The 27042-nt window shown below is 29.7% G+C and overlaps 2 protein-coding genes across 2 annotated transcripts; both read right to left on the bottom strand.

Annotated features, from left to right (window-relative positions):
* Positions 1–5948: 5948 nt before the first annotated feature.
* On the bottom strand, positions 5949–8594 carry LOC100246160 (transcription factor MYB58). The gene is made up of 3 exons (XM_010646850.3): positions 8295–8594; positions 6916–7045; positions 5949–6827 (listed from the first exon to the last, which is right to left on the bottom strand). Exons 1-3 carry the CDS (start codon positions 8431–8433, stop codon positions 6113–6115), a joined length of 984 nt encoding a protein of 327 aa, XP_010645152.1. The 5' UTR covers positions 8434–8594; the 3' UTR covers positions 5949–6112.
* An 8621-nt stretch (positions 8595–17215) lies between these two features.
* Positions 17216–26724, bottom strand: LOC100241051 (ubiquitin-NEDD8-like protein RUB2). The gene is made up of 3 exons (XM_002265828.5): positions 26371–26724; positions 18260–18519; positions 17216–17483 (listed from the first exon to the last, which is right to left on the bottom strand). The coding sequence occupies exons 1-3, from the start codon at positions 26461–26463 to the stop codon at positions 17369–17371; spliced, it is 468 nt and encodes a 155-aa protein (XP_002265864.1). The 5' UTR covers positions 26464–26724; the 3' UTR covers positions 17216–17368.
* Positions 26725–27042: the final 318 nt, after the last annotated feature.

Here is a 27042-nt window from a genome sequence, read left to right as displayed (position 1 = left end):
AAAACCATAAAAATATAAATTTCAAATAGTTATTTAAAAATAATTAATATTTTTGTATTTTTTTTATTTAAAATATTATTATTTTTTAATGATATAAATATTATTTTTCACCATCCTAAGTTTTGATTTAAAACTACGAGTGTATGAAAAAAATATTCATCTTTCTGTTCAAGAAGATAGGAAAATTTTATATTTAATTATATACTATTTATAAATTTCAATAAAATATCATAAATAAATTGGTTTGAGGTATTTAATCCTTTGATAAGAATGGTTTTTTTTTTCTTAAATGAACACTAAATATACTTAGTAACATTTAAAAACTTATTTGAGAACGTTTTAAAAAATAGTTCTCGAGAAATAGTTTTTGAGAACTCAAATATAAAGAAGAATTTTTTTTATTTATTCTATATTTTTTATAACAGATTTTTTAAAACAAAAATTAACAAATGATCTACAAAATAAATTGTATTTTATTTTAATTATTTTAACAAAAAAAATCATAGTTAAATAATCTATTTGACACTATAATAAGTAATAACTCTGTAGAGCAGGGGCAGAGCCACCTTGGGCAAATGCCCCTTCTGAAATTTTGGAAAAAAAAAATGTCTAGATATTTTAGGCAAAAATGAATAGCTACCACTAGGCTATACAAACACTTGGATATTATTTTTCCCCTTTGATATAAATTTCATTTCCTCAACCCTTAAAGCTTCAAAAACATTTTTAAAAACATTTTTTACAAATAATTTTAAAAATAATTCTCAATTGTAATCAATATATACAAGAACTAGTAATTTTTATTTTTATTTTGGGGTTTTTCTAAAAACCTTTTTTTAAAAATGGTTCTCGGTTATTTTTTAGAATAAAGATCGAGAACTCAAATATGAAAAATAGTTTTTTTAACTTATTCTCCGTAAAAGTACTAAATATTTGTATATAATATTATGAATGTTTTTAAAATACTTTTCATTTTTTTTACTATGATTCAAAATAAATAGCTGAAAACATCTCAAACTTGTTTTTAAAACAACTTATTTTTTAATCAAATTTTATAATTTTATTTTTGTTAAAAGTTAATGAAACATGTTTTTGAGTTAGAAAAGTATTTCTATTCTAAAGAATAAAAAATTATTTTTTAAAATAATTTTCAAGATGTTATAATGAGTAAGGTGGATACAATTTTGGTCATGCAATCAAAAAATAGTTTTTACTTTTAGAAATTTATACTACTGTTTGGTCATTGTTCTTTGTTTCCGGTTTTTAAAACCAAAGTGAAATGAACAAGTAGAAGTTATTTTTACAAATTTTTAAAAGCAAAAAGGAAAACATAGAGAAAATTAAAAAGACTATACAATACAAAGAAAATCAAATGATATCATTGTTCTTCTCTCTTCATGATCCATTATCACTACTGAAAATCTTTAAATGTGATCTTTTTTTAAATTACACGTAATTTTTTGAATTTCTTTTAATTTCTACATAAATTTTTGTCAAATAACTAAATTTCAAATCAAACCATACTTGATATATAAAATTTATTCATTTTTTAAAATAATTTGAAACTAAAAAATCAATTTAATTAGTACTAGAAAGTTATAAAACTCAATAACATTAGAATATCATATATCAAAATTTATTTTAAATGACTTGATTAGTTTATTATTTACATATATCTTATTTTTACAAAAAAAAATTTACTAGATAAATAAATTCCAAATCAAGCAAAACTTAATACGTTGGACTCATTAATGAGTCTAGTAATTTTTAAAACTAATTTAAAACTCAAATAATAATCAATTAATATCATAAATTCATGAACACAAATTAGTTTAGAACAACTCTATTATTTCTTTTTTATATAGAATTATATTTTTCTAATTTTTTTTCACTACACAAATAAACTCCAAATTAAACAAGACTTAATGTATTTGATTCATTAACAAGTTTACTTATTTTTAAAAATAATTTGAAAATCAATTATGAATCCATTAATACCTTAAATTTATTGATAAAAATTGGTTTATAATGACTCTATTATTCATTTTCTACAAGTAATTATATTTTTATAAATTCTTTCACTAAATGAATGAACTTCAAATCATACAATACTTTATATTAAATTTATTAATAAGTTTAACAATTTTTAAAAATAATTTGGAACTCAAAAAAAGATATAATTATAATAATAATAATAATAATAATAATAGACTAGAATTGATATATTATGAGTAATGACTTTATTCACAACTATATCTTTTGAATTTTCTAACCAAGTAAATAAATTTTAAATTAAGTGAGACATAATTAATAATTTAAACTCTTCAATTAATTTTAAAATTTTTAAAAATGATTTGGAATTCATTAACATCGATTCAACTAATTGCATAATTGCATATTAAATCAAAGCATTCCAAAATATTGTGTTCATAATTAAGTACTATATGTGTGCATTTAATGAAAAACTTGGTTCATTTACATATTAAAAAAAGTTAAAATTTAGTCAATATTTATTTTAAATAAAATATTATTAGTAATTATTATTTTTAAATTATTATTATTCATTTTTAACAAAAAAAAAAAATCAATTATGCTTTTACCATAAAAGAAAGGGAAAAGAATATTTTCCTTTTTGAATGAATATATTGAATCAGTAACTTTATACAAGAGATTTCCTACAATCATGCTAATATATTTTTGGTAGTCTAAGTACAAAAGGCAACTAATAAAATATTTTGTCAATGAAAAGCCAGATGTCATTAACCTTCTCAACACTCCCCCTCAAGTTGGAGAGTGAATGTCAAGAACTCCCAACTTGCGCATCATAGTTGAGAAAGCTTCATTTCCCAATGGCTTGGTGAATACATCTACAAGTTGACAAGTTGGAGAGTGAATGTCAAGAACTCCCAACTTGCGCATCATAGATGAAAAAGTTTCCTTTCCCAATGGCTTGGTGAATACATATGCAAGTTGATTCGTTGAAGCAACATGCTTGGTTACAATTGAACCATCTTGTATTTTATCACGAATAAAATGACAATTCATCTCTATATGTCTGGTTCTTTCATGGAAAACATGATTGACTGCTATATATAATGCGATTGTGTTATCACAATACAACAATGCTAGCTTCGGATGCAATATTCTCAAATAACAGGATAGACTGATTTATCTTACTGTTACTAGATTTAACATAGTTTATTCTGTTTGAACATTGAGTCAATCCACGCATGAGCCTCGAAAACCTCATTGGGATGCTACCATACAAATTCTTAAAAACATCAAAGGTGCTCCTAGTAAAGGTTTATTATTCCCCCCCACACCAATAATCTTGTTTTAAAAGCTTTTTGTGATTTAGATTGGGAAAGTTGTCATGCCACAAGAAGGTTAATTATAGGATATTGTTTTTTCCTTGAAAATCTCCCATCTCATGGAAAACCAAGAAATAAACCAACGTATTTAAATCTTCAGCATAAGCCAAATATCGAGCTATGGCTAACACATGTTTGGAGTTGACTTGGCTATGCTATATATTACAGGATTTAAAAGTCCCACAAGTAGTTCCTACACCATTGTTTTGTGACAATCAGGTAGCTTTGTATATTGCAGCAAATCTCGTTTTTCATGAGCATTGAAAGCACATAGAAATAGATTATCACATAATTTGAGAAAAACTGTAAGTTGGAATGATGAGCACTTCATATATATTCACTCGCTTCCAGTTGGCAAATGTATTTACAAAAGCTTTGGAGAATGATCAATTTGTAACACTATGCAACAAGTTGGGACTTCATGATATTCACTCTCCAACTTGAGGGGGAGTATTAAGGAATATTATCCTCAGTGAATAAAAATATGGAACAACAAAAGTGCTCAATCAAGTCGCTATTATTCATATATGTTATTCACCCTCTGTTTATCATTTACAAAACAGTTTCTATTCTATAGAAGATAAAATAATTTTTCAACTTGAAAAACACCTATGATAAATTTATAATATATTTTTTACTATAAATAGTTTTTTTTAAATCATTCCAAAAAGTATGTTGTTTTTAGAAAATTAAAAAAAAAAAAATTGTGGTATTTTTAACTTATTTTACATAGTGTTCTGTTAAACAATTGAAAATATAGAATATTTTGGCTTTTGTATTATATGTATTAGCAGACAATACCTTCATGTAAAATAAGCTAAAATTTTGCTTTTTATATTTGAGTTTTCAAATAGAAATTTATTTCTCAAAATAACTAAGAATTATTTTTGAAGCCTTCTCAAAGACAATTTTTTTAGAACAATTTTTAAAAATGTTACGAAAAAGAATGTAAATCTATCCTAATAAACACTTGTTCTCTTTGCCTTTTTCTTTAAAAAAAAAAAATCCTAATAATAAGAATAAAATACCAACTTTGACAGCCAAAATATCTCATATAATTCAAGAAAATCTCACACCATTGAGGTTAAAATTATGTAAATTACATATATTTTTTTCAAAGAACCATCGTTTCATGCACAGGGATGAGATACAAATTTCTTAGTTTTAGTTAAAACACCGTCAAAATCAACAAATTCTAGAGAACCATGCATTAGTTTGGAGTGTGAATGGTCAATTTTAATAATATCTTTCACTCTTTTCTTCACAATTTTCCTTCACTGGTTTGTTGAAGCCAAATAAATTCAAAGTTGTGACCCACAATATGTGAAGACACCAAACTAAAAATCGATTGAGCAGAAAAGGATGACCATTTACTTTTGGTTTGTTTACATTCATTCAAACTGCTATGTGGTTTGCATGTTTTTTCTTTGCTTTCAAAAGCAAAAAAGCAGTGTCAACTTTACTTGTATAATGTTCCTAAAAATTAATTTCAAAATTTTTAAAATTTAAGATGGTAATTTTTTTTTAATATTTCAATCTTTTTTTAACAATTTTTAAAAATTGTTATCTTTTTAAAAATAAGTATGTATTTTATGTAGGAATTACTATAATTTTTTGTTTTTAAAAACAAAAAAAAAAATTGAAATTGTATCCAAATAGCACCTTACCATTTTTAAATTATTTCTTCAAGCAAAAGAAAAATAAATATAGGAACTAAAAAAATAAAATTATGACAAACCCATCTAAAGGTCTCCTTAAATAAACTCCAAAAATTCAAAAATAAAGGCTTTCTTAATTTCCTGTCTATAATAAAAATTATTACAAAATGAAAATGGTTCCTTTGAATTAAAAAATATTTTCTAACAAGGAAAATAATGGCCAATTTTTTTTCTCACCACTTTCCTTTGTTACTATACTTGTATCTTCTAAAACTTGAAAAATAATATTATAAATTTTCTAAAAATAATCAATTTTCCAAGAAAAAAAGAAAAGAGAATATTTTTGTTTTTTCATCATTGGTACATGTTAAGAGTGCTTGTACTTTCTAAAACTCGAAAAATAACATTAAATATTTTCCAAAATCAATCAATTTTCAAAGAAAAGAGAAATACTACTCAACTTGTTTTCCACATCATTTTCATTTTTAATAGTTTAGAATATAAATTAATATTTCTCATTTCTACTGCCAAACAAGTCCCAAGTTTCTCATGGAGGGACCCACTTCAAATAAGGAAAATAACACTAAATCCAAAAAAGAAAATGCGTGGTGTAATTTCTTGTCTTTGGCTCATATTTTATCATTTATATTTTCTAACTAATTCCTTAGACAGGCAAAACTAATTAAAGGAGTTCTTCATGGTTAGATTTCAATTGCTATGACCCAATCCAAATTTCAAGTGGAGTAGTCAAATCGTTGTGGTTGGGGTTTTGAACAATATCAATATACTTTTATCCTCTCATTCTTTCCAAGTGTGGGGACACTTAGAAATTGGGTGTCACAAAATTGTATGGTTCTATGATGGTAAGTGGAGAATTTCACCAACCCACTCTCCAACTTCATAAAATTCAAGAGATTAATTTTCAAATATACAAAGGGGTCATCATCATACCATAGATTAGAAGAAATTAAACTAATACAATCCCATCATCCTTGATGACAAAAACCCTGATCTTATCAACTAGTTATCAAGTATGTATAAATCCCTATAACAAAGTTCACAATTTTGGCACTTTTGAGTCGATTAAAAGACAAAATTGTGAGGTGGGGAAGGCCACATTATAATACTTGGATTGTCTTCTAGCTTCCCACCGTCATCCTCTAGGAAACTAATGATCTCACTGGCTGGCTGCTCATCTCCATTAAGCTGAATTTTAGTACATGTTTCCATGGTTTCATCACTTGTTTCCTCTAGTCCAAGTTCATTCTCTATGTACCTCAGCCAACTCCTGCTCTCATGGGCTGCATCTCCATTATCATTTCCTTGTTCATGGTCTGCAATAATGATAGAGCTCTGGCTTCCCTCTACTTCATTGTTGTACTGGAATGAGCCTAGGCTGTCCAACATCTCCCAAAAACTGGTGTCGGTCTCCAATGGGATTTCCAGTTCTTCGCCCGGCTTGTTCACCTCGTCTAGCATGCCATAAGTTCCTACAAAGTCGAAAATTATCGAGTCCACTTGTGTTTCAATGTTTGGTGATGAGTTCTCGATGGGAGCATCAATGGTGTTAGAGTCATTAGTCATATTGGACACAGTAGAAGAGCTTGATGGCTCCTTGGGCTCATTGTTAGTACTAGGGCTAGGGTTAGGACTATTGCTAATTGGATTAGTATTTGATGAAGATGAATAGAGTTTATCATTCTTTTGAGCCACCAGACGTTTCTTCAAATGAGTGTTCCATACATTCTTGATCTCATTATCCGTCCTGCCTGGAAAATGCGACGCAATCTTTGACCACCTGAAAATTTAGGTAAGCTCAAATTTTAACCAGTCCATCGGTTTCGAACAAAAAGAAAAAAAAAAAGATGAAAAATTTGAAACCCTACTTGTTGCCCAAGGTCTGATGGAGCTTGATTATGGCATCCTCTTCCTCCTTACTGAAGTTTCCGCGCTTAACGTCAGGCCTTAGGTAATTAATCCATCGCAATCGACAACTTTTCCCGCATCGCAACAGTCCTGTTACCAAACAAAGCAGTGTGAACGAAAGACTCGAATGAACATCTAGAACACGCGTCAGAGAGAGAGAAAGTCCACTATAGAAGCTCCATTCTTCAACCATCTTAAAAAGCTTAAATTAATTGAATTTTTGTGATGTATAGTAGCATAGAAAAAGATGTCCTTTCCTCTTCAGGGTGAGACACACGCACGGAACTCAACTCATTAGGGTAATTGACCTTAAGGTTTCGAGGAAAGTGACATTGGCTTTAGTGGGGGATTGAAGTTTGAAAGCTACATGCTATGCTTTTGTTACCGCAAGCTAAGAATATAAAATTTTTCCCATTAGGGTGGGGTGGTCGATGGTTTCGACAGCCTTGAAAATTTGTGCACATTCCAACCAATTCCCAATCTTTTCTTTCATTTTCTTCACCAACCTTCAGCAAAACTTGTGGTGATTTAGATTCAGTTAAATACAAGGAGGACAAAATATATTGCTCCCGATATTGACACGTGGAAACCTAAACAGGTGACTATGAGCCATAAACAACAAGAAAGAATTGATCTCCGGCGTTACACCAACCTATAAAGTTGATGTGGTAGGGACAGTTTTAAAATTCATGTCGGAGATGAGAAGATAGAAAACAAGAGGTGGGGGGAGATATCCGCAACTAAATAGTATAGAAGATTTTTTTGTAAGATATGAAATGCTATTAAAAATGGCAATTCAGGTTAATGGTACTTCATGAATTAGAATCTATGTGATTAAGGCTGTAGTTGTCTCTTAGCTCATCCGAGTCCATGGATTTTTGGCCACATATACACTGTCATGGCAGTGGGAGACATTTCAGATTAAAAAGAAAGGTTGGGGATTGTAAAAGGGAAAGGAGAAATCCTTTTTACTAGTATGTGGGTAAAAGTACATAGGAGTCAGATAAGTTAAAGTTGGAAAATCAATGAAAAAGGAGACAGCAATAAAACCAAAAGATGGAAAGGCAATGCATGTATGGAAAGAAAATGGAGGATATTCATTCGGAGGAGGAATACGGTTATCGAGATATCACCATTAGAGCGAGTGGGAGAGAGGGATAGAGATTTTGAGAGAGGGGAGAGGGAAAGAGAGATTTTGACAAAGAGATTAGATAGAGAGAGAGAGGAGATTTTGAGAGAAAGAACAGGGGTAGAGAGAGGGGGAGGGATGAAGAGAGATTTTCTTTTTTTTTCTTTTTGAGAGAGAGAGAGAGAGAGAGAGAGAGAGATAGTCTGATACCTGCTTGTTTAGGCAGAGACCTCCAATTCTCATGACCATTCTTCTGAATAAAAGACACAAGCCTCATGTCCTCAGCAGGGCTCCATGGCCCTCTCTTCACCTTACTCTTATCACAACAAGGGGCTCTGCCTCTCCCCATCTCTCCCCTCCTCTCCCTCTTTCAATCTCCCTCTTCACCACTCACTCCTAAAGGGACTTTTCTCTCCTCACATGACAGATTCTCTTCTACATCAGCTTCCCTCTATATATAGTAGACAAAGAGAGACATGTGTACAGAGAGAGAGAGAAAAAGGATAGAAATTTATGACTTTCCAACAAGAGCCATGCCATTAATATACATATCCTTTTGGATTTCACAAATCTATGAATACACCATTGTTTTTTCTATTCCAATTTGCGCCATCACACTCTTCAATTTGATCAATATTTAATGTTGCTTTATCAGCTATTTTTAAAGGGAAAAAGGTTTAACAGATAAAGAAGTAAAAATTAAAATTAAAATTAAAATTAAATAAAAATTGGAGCTCAAATCAATATGTTGCCCATTTTTTGCATGTATTTATGAAAAAATAAAAATAAAATGCATATAGTCATAAATTTGATTTTATAATTTTATTCAAAATATCTATGTTGCTTGTTAAACTCTCACAAGTTTATTGAGCATGTGATGATAACATATATATATATATATATAGAGAGAGAGAGAGAGAGAGAGAGAGAGAGATTAGTGGACCAATTAGATATTAATTAATATGATGTAATTGATGTTATTACTTCTCAAAATTTTGTTGATTAATTCTATATAGCATTATCATAATAAGATAGTATAACCAGAAGTCCACAATACACCAAGGTTGAAAATATTGAATGGAGGAATATTTTTCGAAATATTAAACATAATTTTATAATTTTTATATTTAGAGATTTAATTTTAAATTCATTTTAAATATCTTTGTCAAAATAGTTTTAACCTATTAATAGAAAAGATCTTACTCTATCAATACCCCCAAATCATTTTAGGTTTTATGAATTGACAATGATATGTAACATATTGATAATAGATATTACTTTATCGCAATCTTTTTGAATATATTCATCGCAATCTTTTTAAATCTATTTAGATTTTAAAAATCCATGAGTTCAAAAAAGTAACTTTAATGCATTAATAGAAAAAAAAAATTGTAACTATCCATTCAAATCATTGTAGAATTTAGGAAGCGGCGAATTGAAGTCGAATCAACAATGATTGAGAAGAGCTCTTAATGAAAAAAAAAAGTAAATTGTGAGTTGGTTTCCTCTTTGCATAAGTATAAACTTTGCTCTAAATAACGAATAATTTCAACTATTTGTGGCATCAATGGTATATTTCATTATTAAAAAATAAATGTTGGATTTTCAAATTTTTAAAAATAATTTCTCTTTTTGTTTCATTAATTTTGTGACAGAAATCAAAATTAAATTAAATTAAATTAATATTTTTTTACATTTATAAATATTGAATTCAACATTCATTTGCAAAATTAAACTTTAATTAATACCTTCTTCATTTATAAATCTAATCCTACATTATCAACACAGTTAATATTTCTTTTCTTTTTTTTCTTATGGACTTTTATTTCTATTTTCAAAATCATTTTATTTGAAAATAAAATTTATTGAATTAAAATTATTTTGACAATACACACAAAACTTAACCAATTTGTTCATTCCAATCCCTAACATACACATACACTTTTAACCTAGCAATTGAATACCAATGGTGCACTTGATCATTGCATTTCTCTTTTCCAATTTTTACTTTTTAAGATTAATTTTTTAAAAAATAAATAAATAAATTTCATATTTGAAAATCTTTTGTTTTTATTTAAAATTTCTAGGTAAACAACCATGCAATGCCCAAATCCATAAGAATAGTCATGTGGACAAGGGATACATAAAATAAATATATCTTTTACTCACATCTAATTTTTTTACCATAAACAAATGATAAATTTTTATCAATGTCTCACCTATGATCATAAAAAATTCATTAAAAAAATAAAATAAAATAAAATAAAGAACCAACACTTCTAGCTTCTTCTTCTTCTTCTTTATTATTATATAATTAAGCATTTTTTTCTGATAAATAAATAAAATTATATCCAAATACCACTAAAATATAATCAAAGCCCAACAACAAAAGGAAGTTTGTAGTAAATGGATCACATCACTTGGAGACAAAAAAAAAAAAAAAAAAATTGACTTGTTTAACCACTATGAGGACCATATGCAAAGAGTTATATTACCAATCAAATTGGAAAGCTTTGAAACGAAAGATTGATGTTGTTGTGGTGGGTCATGATCACATTTTCTTTTCTTTTGTTTTTTCTTCCACCAATTTTTCCACATGAATTAATTACCATTGTGCATGATTTTGATTGATTCATTGCATTAAGAAAAAGAAATCAAGAAACAATGCTAATTGTAGCTTGCTTGTAAGCTAAAGAAATCAAATTCTACAAATTAATTCCTGGTCTATTTTGTCATATTTCATACAACCCATTTTTCATTTTGACATCACTTGTATAAACATATGTCACTAATTTAAAAAATATAAGCACATTAACAATTAAAAATAATTAAAAAAATATTTTTATCTCTATATGAATTTTTTTTTTTTTTTTTCATGACAGGAAATTGAATATTCAACCTACAAAAAACAAAGTCCCCTAAATTATTAGATCAACACATCAACCCACAACTCAAATCATCTCTTGGCACAAGTCAAAGTGGAGAATCCCACCTTCCTACTGAATATGATTTTTACATGGAGATTATTCTTTTAATATCACCAAGTGGAATGTCTCTAGCTGCAGCCAAATCCATATCAAGGGCCCCCAACAAATCAAACCCACACACACCAAGTCTTTATGAGTTTTAAGATTTAGGTCACCAGCCCAAATTAGTGCCTGTTGAATAAACAAAAAACACTGACACTTCCCTAATTTTTTTTTGTGCCAAACCCATGCAATCTTCCCAAGTCTAAGCAATAAAAATAAAATAAAATATTAGTTAGCCTCCCCATGAAAGTCTAGTTAGGGAAACAACTATGACAAGACTTTTCAGGCAGTGGGTACCTAATAAAATTGACATCTATGCATGTCTTCATTAGGGTTAGTAGAATGTCACTAACCATACGAAGACTTTGTTATGACTTAAACAAGTGAAATAAAAAATAAAAAATAAATAAAAAAATTAACTTTGTGACATGGGCATGACCTTTATCTTATGTTGGCAGCCATTTGGCATGCCTCCAAGGTGGTGTTTGACTTCTTTGTAGTGTCCTTTTTCTTCTTTATACATGTATGAGTATACGCCTTTGAAAAGGGTTCTTTTTAATTTTATTTTTTTTAGAAAAAAAAAAAATTTGTGAGAGTTTTGGGTTTAGTTTAATGGGGTTTTTCTATATATCTAGGGTTTAATATGCTTTGGTCATTTGAGTATGGAGTGGAGACCAATCCATGCCTTTTTGCTTAGGGTTATTTGATTAAAAGAATTATTGGAAATCTAATTTTAAATACAAAAATGTCCTTATTGTTTTTTTTATAAAAATAACTCTATTTTTTAAAACATATTATAAATATTTAAAATAATTAAGGATATTTATGTCAAAAATAAAAACATGAGAGTTGATTAATTCACAAATATGAGAATTATTTTATTCTTTTTAATTAATTATTTATTTATATTATCTTCTTACATGTGCAACAATACTTAAAATAAAAATACAAATTATTATATGATACAAGAGAGGTATAGTTGATCCTGTCCTTTTTTGTATCATAAAATGTTTATAAATTAATTTAAACTTTTAAAATTCAATAATTGAGATTGATTTTTGTTTAATAAGATATTTAAAATATTTTAAGCGTTCTTTTGCTTTATTTATTTACAAGCTATAAATTTAGTTTATTTATGATTTTTAAATATTCAATGACGAATGCTTCTAATATGATGTTCAATGAATTGATCAAAATGTCAGATGCTTTGATCATTTTAACATCAAATAGGGGCCAATTCATGCCTTCTACACATTCGTAGCATATTTTTACAATTTTACTCAATATAGAAAAAGATAATATATTTCATTTCTAGACTTACATGTTGTTTGGAAATCAATCTTAACTAGTGAAATAATTAACTACTTTTTAAATATTTGATGATTGAATTGTCTTTAAAATGTTGTATTTTTTTTCTTTCTAATTTTTTTTTTTAAGTAATCACAACTTTAAATTATGCCCAAATATCAAATGAGTCATTCTATTAAGATTTTTGAAAAGCAATTTCTTGTTACAAGCATCTAAATAAATTAGGGATATCCAAATATATCCTATAAAATTTCATGTCAATCTAACCATAATAGAATGGTCTATTGATATTTCCAAAGGGTTGATATTGTTGAAAAAAAATTAGGATTGAATTTAAATCTTACAAGCTTAAACTTTTAAAAAAATTGGTGAAGGTCTCGTGTTCGAGTCTCACCTCTCACAAAAATTACTGATTTTTGTAATTTACCATTTTTTTGTCCTTCCTTGCATGGGTTTTAGATTAATTTAATGGGTTGTTTAATTATATGTATATCTTCTATGCTTCCGTCATCTTAGTATGAAATCGAGGCTAATCCATGCCTTTCAATCTCTTAAAGTATAATGTATGATCTCAATGACATCAATTTATGAATTAAAATTTGTGTAATCACCTTGGATTTAGATTCTTAATTAGGTTTAAATTAGTTAATCGAGGTGTTGTCTCAATCTAGGCAATGCTTAAGAGAATCTAATAGTGTAAGCATGATAATATTAATTTATAAATTTATTATATAAATATGTCATAAAATATTATTTTTATAAATATTTCTTTAATCTCTCCTAGGTTTGGGAATTTTTTGTGTTAAAAAAATTGTGAATGCCTTAACTAAATTCAAAATAATTTAAAGACAAGCATGCTATTTATTTTCATTCTTAAAAATGAAAAAATAAATTAAAATAAATAATATTTCTTGAGAGCCCTACCCATGAATAAATAAAAATAAGTTCAAAACATTATCCACGTCAAATGATTATTTTTAAATTATTTTCAATGACATTTTATTTATTTCACTACAATTATTTTTTAAAAAAACTAATAAAATAACTGTCATTTAAAAGGAATACCGTTATTAGAAATTGGTTAATGACAAGAAACAAATTAATAAAATGGAAATTTATTTTGTCCTAAGAATTATCCACATTGAGTATTTATTTCAATCACATCTTCTTAATTTAGCAAAACGTTATTGGTTTTTTTTTGTCTTAACCAATAAAATAACTAATATTTGGGAATTTAAAAATTGGAAGTTGATTGAAAATGTATTTTACTTGGATTTTATGGATATATAAAAAATATCGATAAAATATCAGTCAATATTTTGATAAAAATATAGTAGTACAGAAATTATTCAAAATTATAAAAATAATAATAATAAAATAAATAAGAAGAAGCGTATTAAAGTTATTATAAAAGTGTAATTGAAATAGATATAATTAGGAATGATATTTATCAAATTTTTTTAGAAAAATTAATTTAAATTCCTTTAATATATTTATATTCAATTTTTAAAAAAATTAAAAACTACTTTTATTAAAATATATTTTATTACATTTTAAATAAAATATTTTATCTGAGATTTAGTTTCTAAAATTTTATTACAAAGGTGACAATTTTTTGCTATTAACATTAATCCATTTAAATAATTAAAATTATTAAAAATTATATTAATAATTTATCTTATCAAATTAATTTTAATTTATAAAATATTAAAACTTTATTATATGTTAGAAATTTTTTAATAAATTCATATTTTTAATACTTCAGAATAAAAATATTTAAAATTAAAAGGATAAATATTAAAAATAAATGAAGTGAAGTGATAATAATTTTTTAGAATAAGATTAATGAGAAAATATGAAAGATAATTAAAAAAATAGAAGGATAATATAAAATAAAAAGGTATGATAAATTTAAAAAAAAACATGGATAAATATTAAAAAAAATTTGGCACTTTTTTCAAAAAATCTAGAATAAATCACAAGTTTGACTTTACTCATCTTTTGGCTCTCATGCACACGCACACACACATGTGTCTTACTTAACTATATGATCGATATATCACTAACTACAATTTTGCCGATTTTTAGGTGGCATTTCCTCCAAGTGATAATCGATGACGATTTCATATCAACCACCACCATATTTACCGATATTTTAACGAAATATCCCAAAATTTCAATCCATATTCCTAATTTAATATTTTATTTTTATTCCCAAAACATAATAAATTTATAAACAAAAAAAAAAAAGAAGACAACCCATTTGTGATTTCTTTTTCTTTATTAATAAATCTAATTTAGTCCAATAAAAAAATAATAAAATGGGTGAAATAAGTTAAGAAGATATAGTAAGTAAAGCGAGTCAAAATTTCAAAAATGAGCAGTAGCTTTAGTAGGCCGACGAAATAGTTTATTTATTTATTTATTTATTTTAAATAAATATTGGTCAAGGGAGTTGAATAGTAGAGTGTAAAGCAAAGAAAAAGAAATCAACCCATTGAAACTTACAATGTTAGATTTATGTCGTTTACCAACACCCTTTGAAAACGACAATAAATTACACACTTATTACATCTTCAATCTTAGCGCATTCATCGATCTAAGTTCAACCCAGTTTGATTTTAGATGCCTTCGATAATCATTTTTAATACTAGATTTATCAACCAATTTATTATTTTTTTAATATTTATAATTTACACAATTATAATAATTTTATTTTATATATTTTTAAAAAATCAAATAAAAATTATGTTATGTATCGTTTAAAAAAATAATGTGTAACCCAACCTAACTTTTACCTAACTTGAATTTGACCTCGTAATCTAACCACTCCAAGTTCAATTTAAACTTAAGAAAAATGTGGCTTAATTGAGTTCAGATTCGGTGTCTTGAATGTTTCTGAATTTAAGTTATTTAATTAAAAAGTCAGTTAAATTTAAGTTCTTTAATTAAAAAGTCAATTGAATTTAAATTAAGTATTTCTTAATTCTAATTAAGCTTATATTGAAGATAAGGTTGATCTAATCCAAAATGTAAAATTAAGAAACTTAAGGCTATATTTGGTTCTCAAAAAATTTAAGAAAAAATGTGAGGAAAAGAAAAAAAAAAGAGGAAAAGTACAAAAAATAAAATAAAAAATAGATTTAAATTTAATAAATTATTTTTAGATGTTTCTTTAAATTCATTTTACTTATTTCTCACTATCATAAAAAGATTAAATAATTTTATATAATTTTTTTATAAATTTTAATTATATTTGATTTTTTTTTTTTTTAATGATGAAACGGAATATGAGAAATCATTTTCTTTAGCACTTTTTTTCTTTCCTTAGTACTTTCTAAAACCAAACATAACCTAAATAAAATGTTGATTTCTAATACTAATCCAATTCCGTGATGACAATACATAAGAAAAAAAATTAAATTTAAAAAGCAAAGCTCAAAATTAAAAATACAAACAAAAATCATGGACAAAAAAAATTGCAACTCAAAAAAAAAAAAAAAAAAAAAAAAGTGAAAGATTTTAGAAGGTTTTTCACATATCAACTTAATGACTTAATAACTTAAAAGATTAAGTTATTAAATAAATTAATTATATTTTATAAAATAATTTAATATAACATCTTTTAAAATAAATTTAAACACTAATTTAACTCATTCTTAATCTCAAATCTCTTTTGTCATATTTTCATATATAAAAGCATATTTTATGATTCATTTTTCATATAATAAATATTTTATAATTATCTCATATCTCTCTAATATTTTAAATATGAATTTCTAACAAATAAAATTATTACTTAAAATAAATGAAAATAAATATCAATTAAAAATAAATATTAGGTTAACTTTATCGAAAAAAACAATAAAAAAAACATCAATACTCAGAATAAAAATATACGTAATAAGTCAACAATTTAACATAAAATCAATTTAAATCTAATAATAAATATTAAGTTTTCCTAACTCAAAATTTTTTATTTTTGTTTCATTAGAGGACCTCCACACAAAATCTAAACTATTTTCATCACGATTTTTTTTTTTTTTTTCATCATAGTAACACCTCTACAAAAAATCATTTTCCAACATTTTTTTCCTTTCCTTGCTACAACCAAACATAGCATATATATTCCATTCCGATAACCAAATATAACATAAATGATACAAACCCATCTCAGGAAATTTTTTTTTTTTCTGGGGGGGGGGGGGGGGGGGGGGGGGGGGGGGGGGGGGGGGTGGTGGGGGGGAGAATACAATGATTTTAAAAAATATCTATATTCTAAAATCATTCATATAATAAGACCTCATATGAGAATATTTTCCTTACTATTTTTTTTCTTTCCTGAGTACTTTCTCTCGAACCAAAACCAAATAAGCGTTGTGCAAGTGATATGAACTCATCCCCCCATCCTACACCACTTAAATAAAACTCAAAACCTAATCCATTGCCAGTTGACACGACTATAGAGCTACACCTAGAAGTAGAACTCAAGAAATATTGTGAAATCTTGATTGAGGGAGAAGGATTATTACACGAGACTGACTAGAGACAAACATCTAAGAATAAAAAAGGCCCAGATTATAAAGGTTTCATAATGCTAATCCCATGGTTTAGCAGTTCCACAAACCTTTATAAAACCCTAATTATCCCTGGTTCGGGTTTAGTCCGATCGCATTCCTAATCCGTTTTCACAACTGCAACCTGCATCCAAAGCAAAGAAGTTCCCACACCCATATATATATATATATATACGGATGAACCTCCATGAGGGAATGTAACATTAAAAAAAAAAAATGGAGGAGAATTCAAGGTGATATTATGTCTGGGAAAATAGATGAGGTCAAAGGGTTTTTTTGTTCTTCCACACACCACTAGAGACTCATGTGTTCATGCCATACCATTTGGGACATAGAAGCAGAAACAGTAAAATTTTCGAGGATATACTATTCAGGCGCTGCCTCCACCCCTCAGTGCAAGGACGAGATGCAGGACAGAGCCTCCCTCAATGTTGTAGTCACGAGCAGTTTTGTCATCTCCGAGTTGTTTGCCAGCATAAATGAGCCTGCAACCAGCAGAGGAATATCATATCATTTCCAATGGAAGGAATAGCAGAAATTGTAGCACTTGGTTTTAACCAGGCTCTGCAAAACCTTGAATGCAGAGATACCGATGTCTTACACTTGATATGATCCTTATGTTTTGTTAGGCATTCACCTTATAGTTTAGCATTAGAACACAAAAGTTGATTGCATAGGATGAAGTCACCATCAAAATCAATCCCACTGAAATAGGATGATGCTTCCAAGAAGCAGCTAGGTAAAGGTATCAAGAAGCCAAAGCATATCCTTAAGGGGGAAAAAACAACTAGAATCGTTGAGGCAATATTCCCACAGAAAGATGCAGAAGTTTTAAAGAGTCTCAGGATCTTTGTGTTAGCTCCCATGAGTTCAAATTCTGATGTTCTGATGAAACAGTTTATGTCCAAGAATTTTAACATGAATGTTAATTGGATTTAATATCTATTATTAGTTCAGGGAAACTGAAACAAAAAGACTCGGTTAATTTTCAATGAACAAACACATTCAACTCGTCAGTTATAAGACCACGGACTGATTCAACTCTAACACCCCAGTTAATGGTTAGCCAATGTATACCCGAGCATATAAAAGATTAAACAGAATCCAATATATTCAGAAGAAAATATTAGACAGGGCAAGAATATGATTGCCTGGGAACACTCAATTTCAATTCCTCAAGTTCACATCTATTTAGAAATAGAGCAAAATAAAGTCTAAATAACAAAGTCTGACATGTAAAATAAATAAGAATATGCTTTACCTTTGTTGCACTGGCGGAATGCCTTCTTTCTCCTCAACTCGTTCCTTGATCCGATCAATGGTATCGGTTGGTTCAATATCAATCTCGATTTCTTTTCCAGTCAAAGTTTTCACCTTAATCATAGTTCCTCCCCTGAGCCTCAAAACAAGGTGAAGTGTGGACTCTTTTTGGATGTTATAATCTGCAAGAGTGCGACCATCTTCCAGTTGTTTGCCAGCAAAAATCAATCTCTGCTGATCAGGAGGAATGCCTTCCTTGTCCTGAAATACACATGTTCACCTTTAGTTAGACACATTGCAACACATTGGAGATGATTGAGGCATATTGTAAGTTTCAAAGTTCCTTCTAAACCAATCTCAAATACCCAGAATTGATGGGGGAAAGCCTTTTAAAGTTTATTCAAGAAAGAAAGGGAAGACCTAAGTAAACTTTAAGTAGGATTAATATTAATTAGAATTGAATTAGGATTGGTATTTGTTGGAGTCTAATTAGGATTAATTAGTTGAGTTATAATATAATTAGAATTTTAGTCATGATAGGTTATTAGGGTCCTAATAGACTTTGGATGTTATAATTAGAATTAAAATCATAATAGGTTATTAGAGTCCTAGTAGACTTTGGATTTCTTAGAGAAGCCTATAAATAGGTTAATCAATATAAATCAAAGGGATGATTTGATATGAATAATATTATATTTTCTGTTATTGCAAGGTTGCAACCCTCAATGGTGAGATTCCATTGATTTCTTCTAGGTGAAACTCCTAAAAGGCCTTAATGAGACTCTAAGGTTTTCCATCTTTTCTTCATTGTTTCTTTTTTTCTCTCTATGATTTGATATGAATAATATTATATTTTCTTTCATTGCAAGGTTGCAACCCTCAATGGTGAGAATCCATTGATTTCTTCTAGGTGAGACTCCTAAAAGGCCTTAGTGAGACTTAAGGTTTTCCATCTTTTCTTCATTGTTTCTTTTTTTTCTCTCTATTTCTTATCTTATAATTTTCTCTACTATAAAATTTATTCTTTGTTCCTCTACTTACACCCTAAAAATAAAACCCTAGCCCACCTACCCTTGAGTGTAGGCAACCATCCTAGGGTTATCCTACATCAATTTTGGTATTAGAGCCAAAGTACATGGCTTGAAGGCATATGCAATTAAGGAACGGAGCAACTTATACAAGCATGAGTTCCAAAAAAACTTCTAGCAATCAAGATTTCGCTACAATACGCTTGGAGGAAATTTCAGCCACACAACAATCCCATCAAGATGCTATAATACAACTAAATAGCAAACTTGATGAGATCATGAAGTTATTAGAAAAGAGTCAAGAAAAACAACCGATTGAAGAGGAGATTGCAAGTCATCAATTTAGACAATCGCTAAGTCGATCACGCGAAGAACAAGACAATTTTATGATGGGGACTCAAAGAAGGGCCAGACTTTTTAAGCTAGATGATGATGTGACTAAAAAGGTACGTCTTGAAGTTGCTGAATTTTATGGAAAACTAAATCCAACAACTTTTCTTGATTGGATTATGTCAATGGAAGATTACTTTGATTGGTGTGCAATGCCCGAAAATAGAAAAGTTCATTTTGTGAAGGCAAAATTGAAAGGAGCAGCACGTCTATGGTGGCATAATATTGAGAATCAAGTTCATAGAACTAGCCAACCACCTATTGACACATGGGACGAGATGAAGTTGAAGATGAAGGAGCACTTTCTCCTGACTGATTATGAACAACTTATGTATACAAAATTGTTTTCCCTTAAACAAGGTACCAAGTCCGTTGAAGAATATACAGAAGAATTCCATGAATTGAGCATTCGAAATCAAGTGCAGGAAAGTGATGCTCAACTTGCAGCCCGCTACAAAGCTGGACTTCGAATGGAGATTCAACTTGAGATGATAAATGCACATACTTATACCGTAGATGATGTTTATCAACTAGCCCTCAAAATAGAAGAATGGCTCAAATTTCGGGTTTCCAAGCGTCCAAGTTCACAAATTGGGAGCACTTTTTCCAACAAGACAACAAGCAAACCTTTAAGCGCATCAAACTTCAAAACTTCTAATCATGTGAATGGTGGGGGCAACACTAAACAAACTTCGAATGTGGCTCATAAGAATGGTAATAAGGGTAAAACTTCAATGAGTATTGGAGATAGAAAAGTAGACATGACTCCTTTATGCTTTAAGTGTGGTGGGCATGGTCATTATGTTGTTGTATGCCCTACCAAAGGTTTACATTTTTGTGTTGAAGAACCAGAATCTGAATTGGAGTGTTACCCAAAGGAAGAAGAGACCTACAATGAAGATGAAGTTAGTGAAGAATGTGTCTACTATGATGGTATGATGGAAGGGCATAGTCTTGTAGTACGACCTTTATTAGTTGTCCCAAAGGTAAAAGGAGAAGAAGATTGGCGACGTACTAACATTTTCCAAACACGTATTTCTTGCCAAGGGAGATTATGCACCATGATCATTGATGGAGGTAGCAGTTTGAACATAGCTTCACAAGAACTTGTTGAGAATGCTTATTTGTTAGAGCTCCCTTCAGACTTGCATTTTAGTCTAATATTTAACGTGGAAGATTTGTATATCTACCATGGTCATCACAACGATGTAAGTGAAGAGTTGGATCTTCAATTACCACCTACTCTTAGCCCACGTCCTGAGATCGAGTATGTTCTTGATGATCAACTTGTGTCTACTTGACAAGGTGGATGCCAAAAATTTTTGGTGAAATGGCAAGGCAAACCACACTCTGAGAATACATGGATTACAACAACGGATTTTCAGAAGCTTAACCCTGATCTCTATGAATTGTATCAAGCATCTAACTCGTCGGAGCCGAGTTCTTTCAAGCCGGAGGGAATTGATGGGGAAAAGTCTTTTAGAGTTTAATCAAGGAAGAAAGGGAAGACCTAAGCAAACTTTAAATAGGATTAATATTAATTAGAATTGAATTGGGATTGGTATTTGTTGGAATGTAATTAGGATTAGTTAGTTGAGTTATAATATAATTAGAATTTGAGTCATGATAGATTATTAGAGTCCTAGTAGACTTTGAATGTTATAATTAGAATTAGAATCATAATAGATCATTAGAGTCCTACTAGACTTTGGATTTCTTAGAGAAGCCTATAAATAGGCTAATCAATGTAAATTAAATGGATGATTTGATATGAATAATATTATATTTTCTTTCATTGCAAGGTTGCAACCCTTAATGGTGAGATTCCACTGATTTCTTCTAGGTGAGACTCCTACAAGGCCTTAATGAGACTCTAAGGTTTTCCATCTTTTCTTCATTGTTTCTTCTTTTCTCTCTATTTCTTATCTTATAATTTTCTCTACCATAAAATTTATTCTTTGTTCCTCTCCTTACACCCTAAAAATAAAACCCTAGCCCACCTACCCTTGAGTGTAGGCAACCATCCTAGGGTTGTCCTACATCACTACCCACCCATCTTCTAAAAGAGAACAGAAAAATTCTAAAAAAAAAACCAGAAAAAAACACCAAATGAATTAGTTTTTTTAAATAAAAAAAATCCATAAAGAAAAATAAACAAATAAAATGTTGATTCCAATATCTAAAATAGCCATATACTTTCGATGAATTGAAACCGATATATTTTTTAATCCAAAACTTTTGAGTACTGAATGGGAATGTATACCATTGTGAAAGTAAGAACATCCCCATATATTGATATGCATCAGAGGATCAGTCACTGTTAGGAACTTCCTTGGAGAACTCTCAATAAATTAATTTTGAGTCTCCCAGACGAAGATCAAGAAAGAAACAAGAGCAGAAGCAATGAGCTTCAAAACAAGGCCTAAAATGAAGAAACAAATAGCAATCCAGAAATATCACACAAGAAAAACTATAGCTTACAAAAGTAGGCCAAATCAAAACATCATCCACTTACACAAAAATGCCCATTTTAACAATAACAGAGTGCACAAGAAGACCTTAACAAGGGCCAATTAGTACTTCAACATTATTCAGTTCTAATCTGTTCGTGTGCATATTGGGTACAGAAGAAAACTCTAAAAAAGGCTAAGGCCACACTTCAGAAAATCATCCATATTCAAGCACATTTCCGTATCTAAGTGCATGTGTGTGTGAGAGAGAGAGAGAGAAAGACAAAGACAGACAGAGAGACAGGATCTTTTCAAACCTATCTTTTCCTTAAAAACTCCATAGCATGAGACATTCCATATAGTAACCATTAGATTTGAAAAAAATAAAACGCCAGTTGGTAGTTGTGAATACATGTCAATTAGACATATATAATATATTTAACTATATCTTATAATATTGTTATTTTATAGTTAAATTCTACTGTGAGAATGTATCTAATAATATATTTAAATAATATTGTTTGGATACGGGTAATATTAGGGAAGTACAGATAGCAAAAAGAGGGGTGGTGCTCTAAAGAAGGAAGAGAGGGGTATGGAGTGGGGGTGTAGAAGGCAATCAGAAGTAGTTAGGAGGCGCTCAAAGAAAAAACAGGTTTCAAAGTTGGGTCTAGCAACAGGATGAAGTTCAGAATAGACAAGTGGTGTGGGGGCACAGTCTTGAGGGACTTATTTCCGACCCTTTATTCTATAGTTTCCTCAAAAGATGCTTGGATGAAGGGGACAGTGATAGCTGGAGCCTGAGGTTTGTTAGACAATTGCATGATTGGGAGCTAAAGGAGGTTGATGCTTTTTTTGAGAGATTGTATAACCACTCCATTAGCTTAGACTCTGAGGATACCATGGTGTGATTGGGGTCAAAGAATGGTAACTTCTCTATTAAATCTTATTACTCCTCCTTAGTGAATGGGGAAATGGAGCCTTTCCCTCATGTCATTGTTTGGAATTCCTGGGTCCCAATCGAAGTTAGCTTCCTTGCTTGGGAGGCAACCTAGGCTAGGATTCTAACCCTGGATCAACTTAGAAGGAAGGGTTAGAGTATTCCCAACAAATGTTACATGTGTAGAGAAGAAGAAAAAATGTGTGATCACATTCTTCTTCATTGCATAAAAGCACGTGTTTTGTGGCAGTTAATTTTTGCTTTGTTTAATGTCCAGTGGGTGATGCACTCTTCAATTAGAGGGAGGGTTTCTTCTAAGTTGGTGTGGTTCTTCTATTGTAAAAAAAAGAAAAAAGACTTGGAAAGTTGCTCCATTATGCGTGTTCTGGACCTTATGGAGGGAGAGAAATAGGAGAGTTTTCAATAACTATGAAAGTGCAGATCAAACAATTAAAAGTTCTTTCCTAAATCTTTTTTAGGAGTGGGTAAGAATGCATATTGGGAACGGATCATTATTGTTGTTAGAGTTTATGGACTAGATAGGCTCTTTGTAGGGCGTGGCTGATAGTTTTTGTATTCCCGCACTTCTTTTGCGTTTTTTGGTTCCTCTGTACACATCATGTATACTTCTTTTTATTCTAATACACTTACACTTGTCAAAAAAAAGTGTTTTTTTATGGTTAAATTCTACTTTGAGAACATAATATTATATTCAAGTGCACATCAAATTATAAAAAGTAATTTATGATAAATACATATAAGAGATCTTCCCTTGGTTTTCTGAAATAACAATGCCCTTCCCTATTAGGCTTGTCACCCCAACATTGTAAACATGATTTACCAAAAAAAAAAACCTGACTTTTAAATTAAATCAAGAGAAATCATTCAAAAGGATGATTGGTCAAGGCATAACTCAGGTCTGTATCAAAATCCAGCTAACTGGGGTTGACCAAAATTATAGCGATATGGTAGAGGGCAATGGCATTGTGAACCATATGAGAAAAAGAAAAATGAGAGAATGCAAAATGGTGGAATCAGAGAAGAGGGAACAAACTAGTTCACCTTTATTGCTGCCAACCGAAATATAAAAGAGAGACACAGCAAAAAGAGAAAGAAGACAAGACACAGAGAGAGAGAGAGAGAGAGAGAGAGGAGGGTCAGCCACCATCATCATCCTCATCCTTAACTCCTCAATCACAAAAACCCAAGTCAAAACTTCAGCTCCTTATTCACAACCAAATCAAACTTTCAGCTCTTCATTCACAATAACCCAGAACAAAACTTCAGCACCTAATTCGCAAATCAAACTTCAGCTCTGCTTCTCGTTTATAAGAACCCCAATCAAAACTTTAGCCCCTAACTCACAATCACACAAATCCAACCAAATCCTCAATTCATAAATAAGGGTTTCTCCTTTATCCATCAAACCAATATCTTCATGTTTGATTCACAAGAATCAACACAATGTAAAGGACCCTGAATACTATAATTAGTTTGAAAATTACAAAGATCTCACCACTATAAAATTCAAACAAAATAGAATTTTAAATGTTTATAAAAAAATAAAAATAAAAAAATCTATTAAAAGGTTCGATGCTTTAAAATTCCAATCTATCTTTTCTTTTTTTTCTTTTTTTCTTTTTCTTTTTTTTCAGTTTCAGAGAATCAAGCCTTTTGGTTTCTTAAAACTTATCTTTGCAGTTCTTAACTTTCTACCAACTGAATCAAATCAGTAAGTCCAAGAACCAACACACACACAGAGGATCTTAATGCTCATCTTTTGCTTATCGAACCCATAGTGTGAAATAGAAAGAATAGCAAGCATTAATTTGCATAAATATAATGTGGTGAACACATGCCAATAAGATATATTCATATATCTACGACAATGGGGAGGGGGGCTCCACATGAAATTGAACCATGAACTTCCTCAATCCCCACTGGGGGACCTTGCCACTTGAGAATATCAATTATGATACCATATTGCACACTAATGATAAAATAGTAATCATTCCAAATACATTTAAGTATGCATTAAACTCAAATAAATGGATTAATTCAAAAACTAGAAAATTGTAATAATAACTTAACAACAAACAAAACAATCATTTAAACCCATATTTTCACTGCAAACTATATGTAATGGTTATAATTTGACATAATTTACTCTGATTTCCCCAATGAATTTTGACAGTTACCAAGACCTCCCCTCAAGTTTCTGAAATCATGTTGTCTTTTCTATCAGGCTTGTCAGCACAACACTGTTACCAGCATGCACACAGTTACCAAAGATAAAGTACCTTGCTCTTAATTAAAGACAGACAAATCATCCAAAAGGACGATCGAATGGGCATAGCTCAAGAGACAACTAAACAAAATCGGCCTCTTTAGTCCTGGCAAGACAAGAAGCAGTGGGTCAGCCACCATCATTATCCTCATCTTCAGTTCGTCATTCACAAAAAACCAAATCAAAACTTCAGCTCCTCATTCACAAGAACCCAAATCAAATCTTCATTCCCAAAACCCGAATCAAATCCCTCAATCACAAATAAGGTTTTTTTTCTCCCCATTCTTTAGCCATCAATCCAATATCTTGTATGTTAGCCTTACTCAAATCATCACAATATATAAGACCCCGAACACTACAATTAGTTTGAAAAGCACAAACTCCAATCACAAGAAAACTGAAACAGAAAATTTAAACATCTTGCTCCATCAATTGTAATACATATTTGCTCAGTATCCTGCATTTCAGACAACAAACCCTCGATTTGCAATGAGTCCATATCAGATTCGGTTAAACCCTATCTTTATCCCCAACAAACATCAAAGCCCCGATACATCACCAGGAGCAAGAAAGAAAAGGAAAATTCCAGGAACCATTTTCTGGGAAATAGACAGGGCACAGATAAGATTTAACAAAAGAAAGAACCAAGAGCGGAATGAATAGGAATAGAAAGAAAAACCCAAACAAGGAATCGACAATCAGACACCCTAACAACGATTAAGAGCTCCAATACATCAGAAACAGAAAAAAATAAAAAATAAAATAAAATAAAATCCACGAACCATTTTTGGGGGAAATAAACAGAACCCAGATAAGATTTTTAAAAGAAAAACAGAAAACCCATTTGAAAAAACAACAATCAGAAACCCTGACAGCCATATAAAAACTCAAACAAATTGCAAGAGGCGAAAAATTTACTCCAGGACCCATTTTCTAGGGAAACAAACAGACCCCACATAAAAATTCAGAAAAAGAGAAATAGCAGTGATCCAAAAAAAGAAAAAAAAAAAAAAAGACCTGAATCTTGGCTTTGACATTGTCGATGGTGTCGCTGCTCTCGACCTCGAGAGTGATCGTCTTCCCAGTTAGGGTTTTCACGAAGATCTGCATATTGCTATTGCTGCTACTGCTCCTCTGCTTTCTTACAGCAAGATTTGAGATTGTGAAGATTTTTACAATAAATAGCTAAATACTACGCTACAGCTCGTGGGATTTATTTGGGGGCGTTTCTTGGGAATCTATTCGAGAAAGATTGGAAAGGGATTGTGGGACCCTCTTTCTATCGTTCTTCTTTCTCAATTTTGGTGGCCATGGCTCTTTCAAGTTTCATCTATCTGGATTTTCTATTTTCCTTTCGGATTTTTCGGCTTGTCTCATGCAATAAAAAAATATATAATTAAAATTTTAAAAGTATCATTATTATTATTATTATCTTTAATACAAAATTTTTTATCTTCAATAAAATATTTTCAGGTATTTACCCCCTATTATTTGTATTTTACCTCGTTTGCATTTTGACGTGTTTTGTATTTTACCTCGTGTCCCTTTAAAACTTAATACTTATGCATCTCAAATTTATTAAAAAACAATATTTTAACCATGATTACAAATTTTTCATAAAATTATAAAAATAATCATTTTTTTTTTTTACTTTGGTTCGAATATTGATTAAAACTTAGATATAACCAA

This window comes from Vitis vinifera, chromosome 19, assembly GCF_030704535.1.
Source record: "Vitis vinifera cultivar Pinot Noir 40024 chromosome 19, ASM3070453v1".
Classification (NCBI taxonomy): Eukaryota; Viridiplantae; Streptophyta; class Magnoliopsida; order Vitales; family Vitaceae; genus Vitis; species Vitis vinifera.
This window is presented reverse-complemented; position numbering and strand designations above follow the sequence as displayed.

Bases quoted from the DNA above. Each gene is read 5' to 3' on its own strand.
- LOC100241051 (XM_002265828.5), bottom strand. From the start codon at position 26,463: ATGCAGATCTTCGTGAAAACCCTAACTGGGAAGACGATCACTCTCGAG. The intron at 18,520-26,370 runs GTCTTTTTTTTT...TGTGTATTTCAG, and splicing joins ATGTCAAAGCCAAGATTCAG to GACAAGGAAGGCATTCCTCC. The intron at 17,484-18,259 runs GTAAAGCATATT...TGCTGGTTGCAG, and splicing joins ATTCCGCCAGTGCAACAAAG to GCTCATTTATGCTGGCAAAC.
- LOC100246160 (XM_010646850.3), bottom strand. From the start codon at position 8,433: ATGGGGAGAGGCAGAGCCCCTTGTTGTGATAAGAGTAAGGTGAAGAGA. The intron at 7,046-8,294 runs GTATCAGACTAT...GTTTGGTAACAG, and splicing joins GTCTCTGCCTAAACAAGCAG to GACTGTTGCGATGCGGGAAA. The intron at 6,828-6,915 runs GTAGGGTTTCAA...CTAAATTTTCAG, and splicing joins CATCAGACCTTGGGCAACAA to GTGGTCAAAGATTGCGTCGC.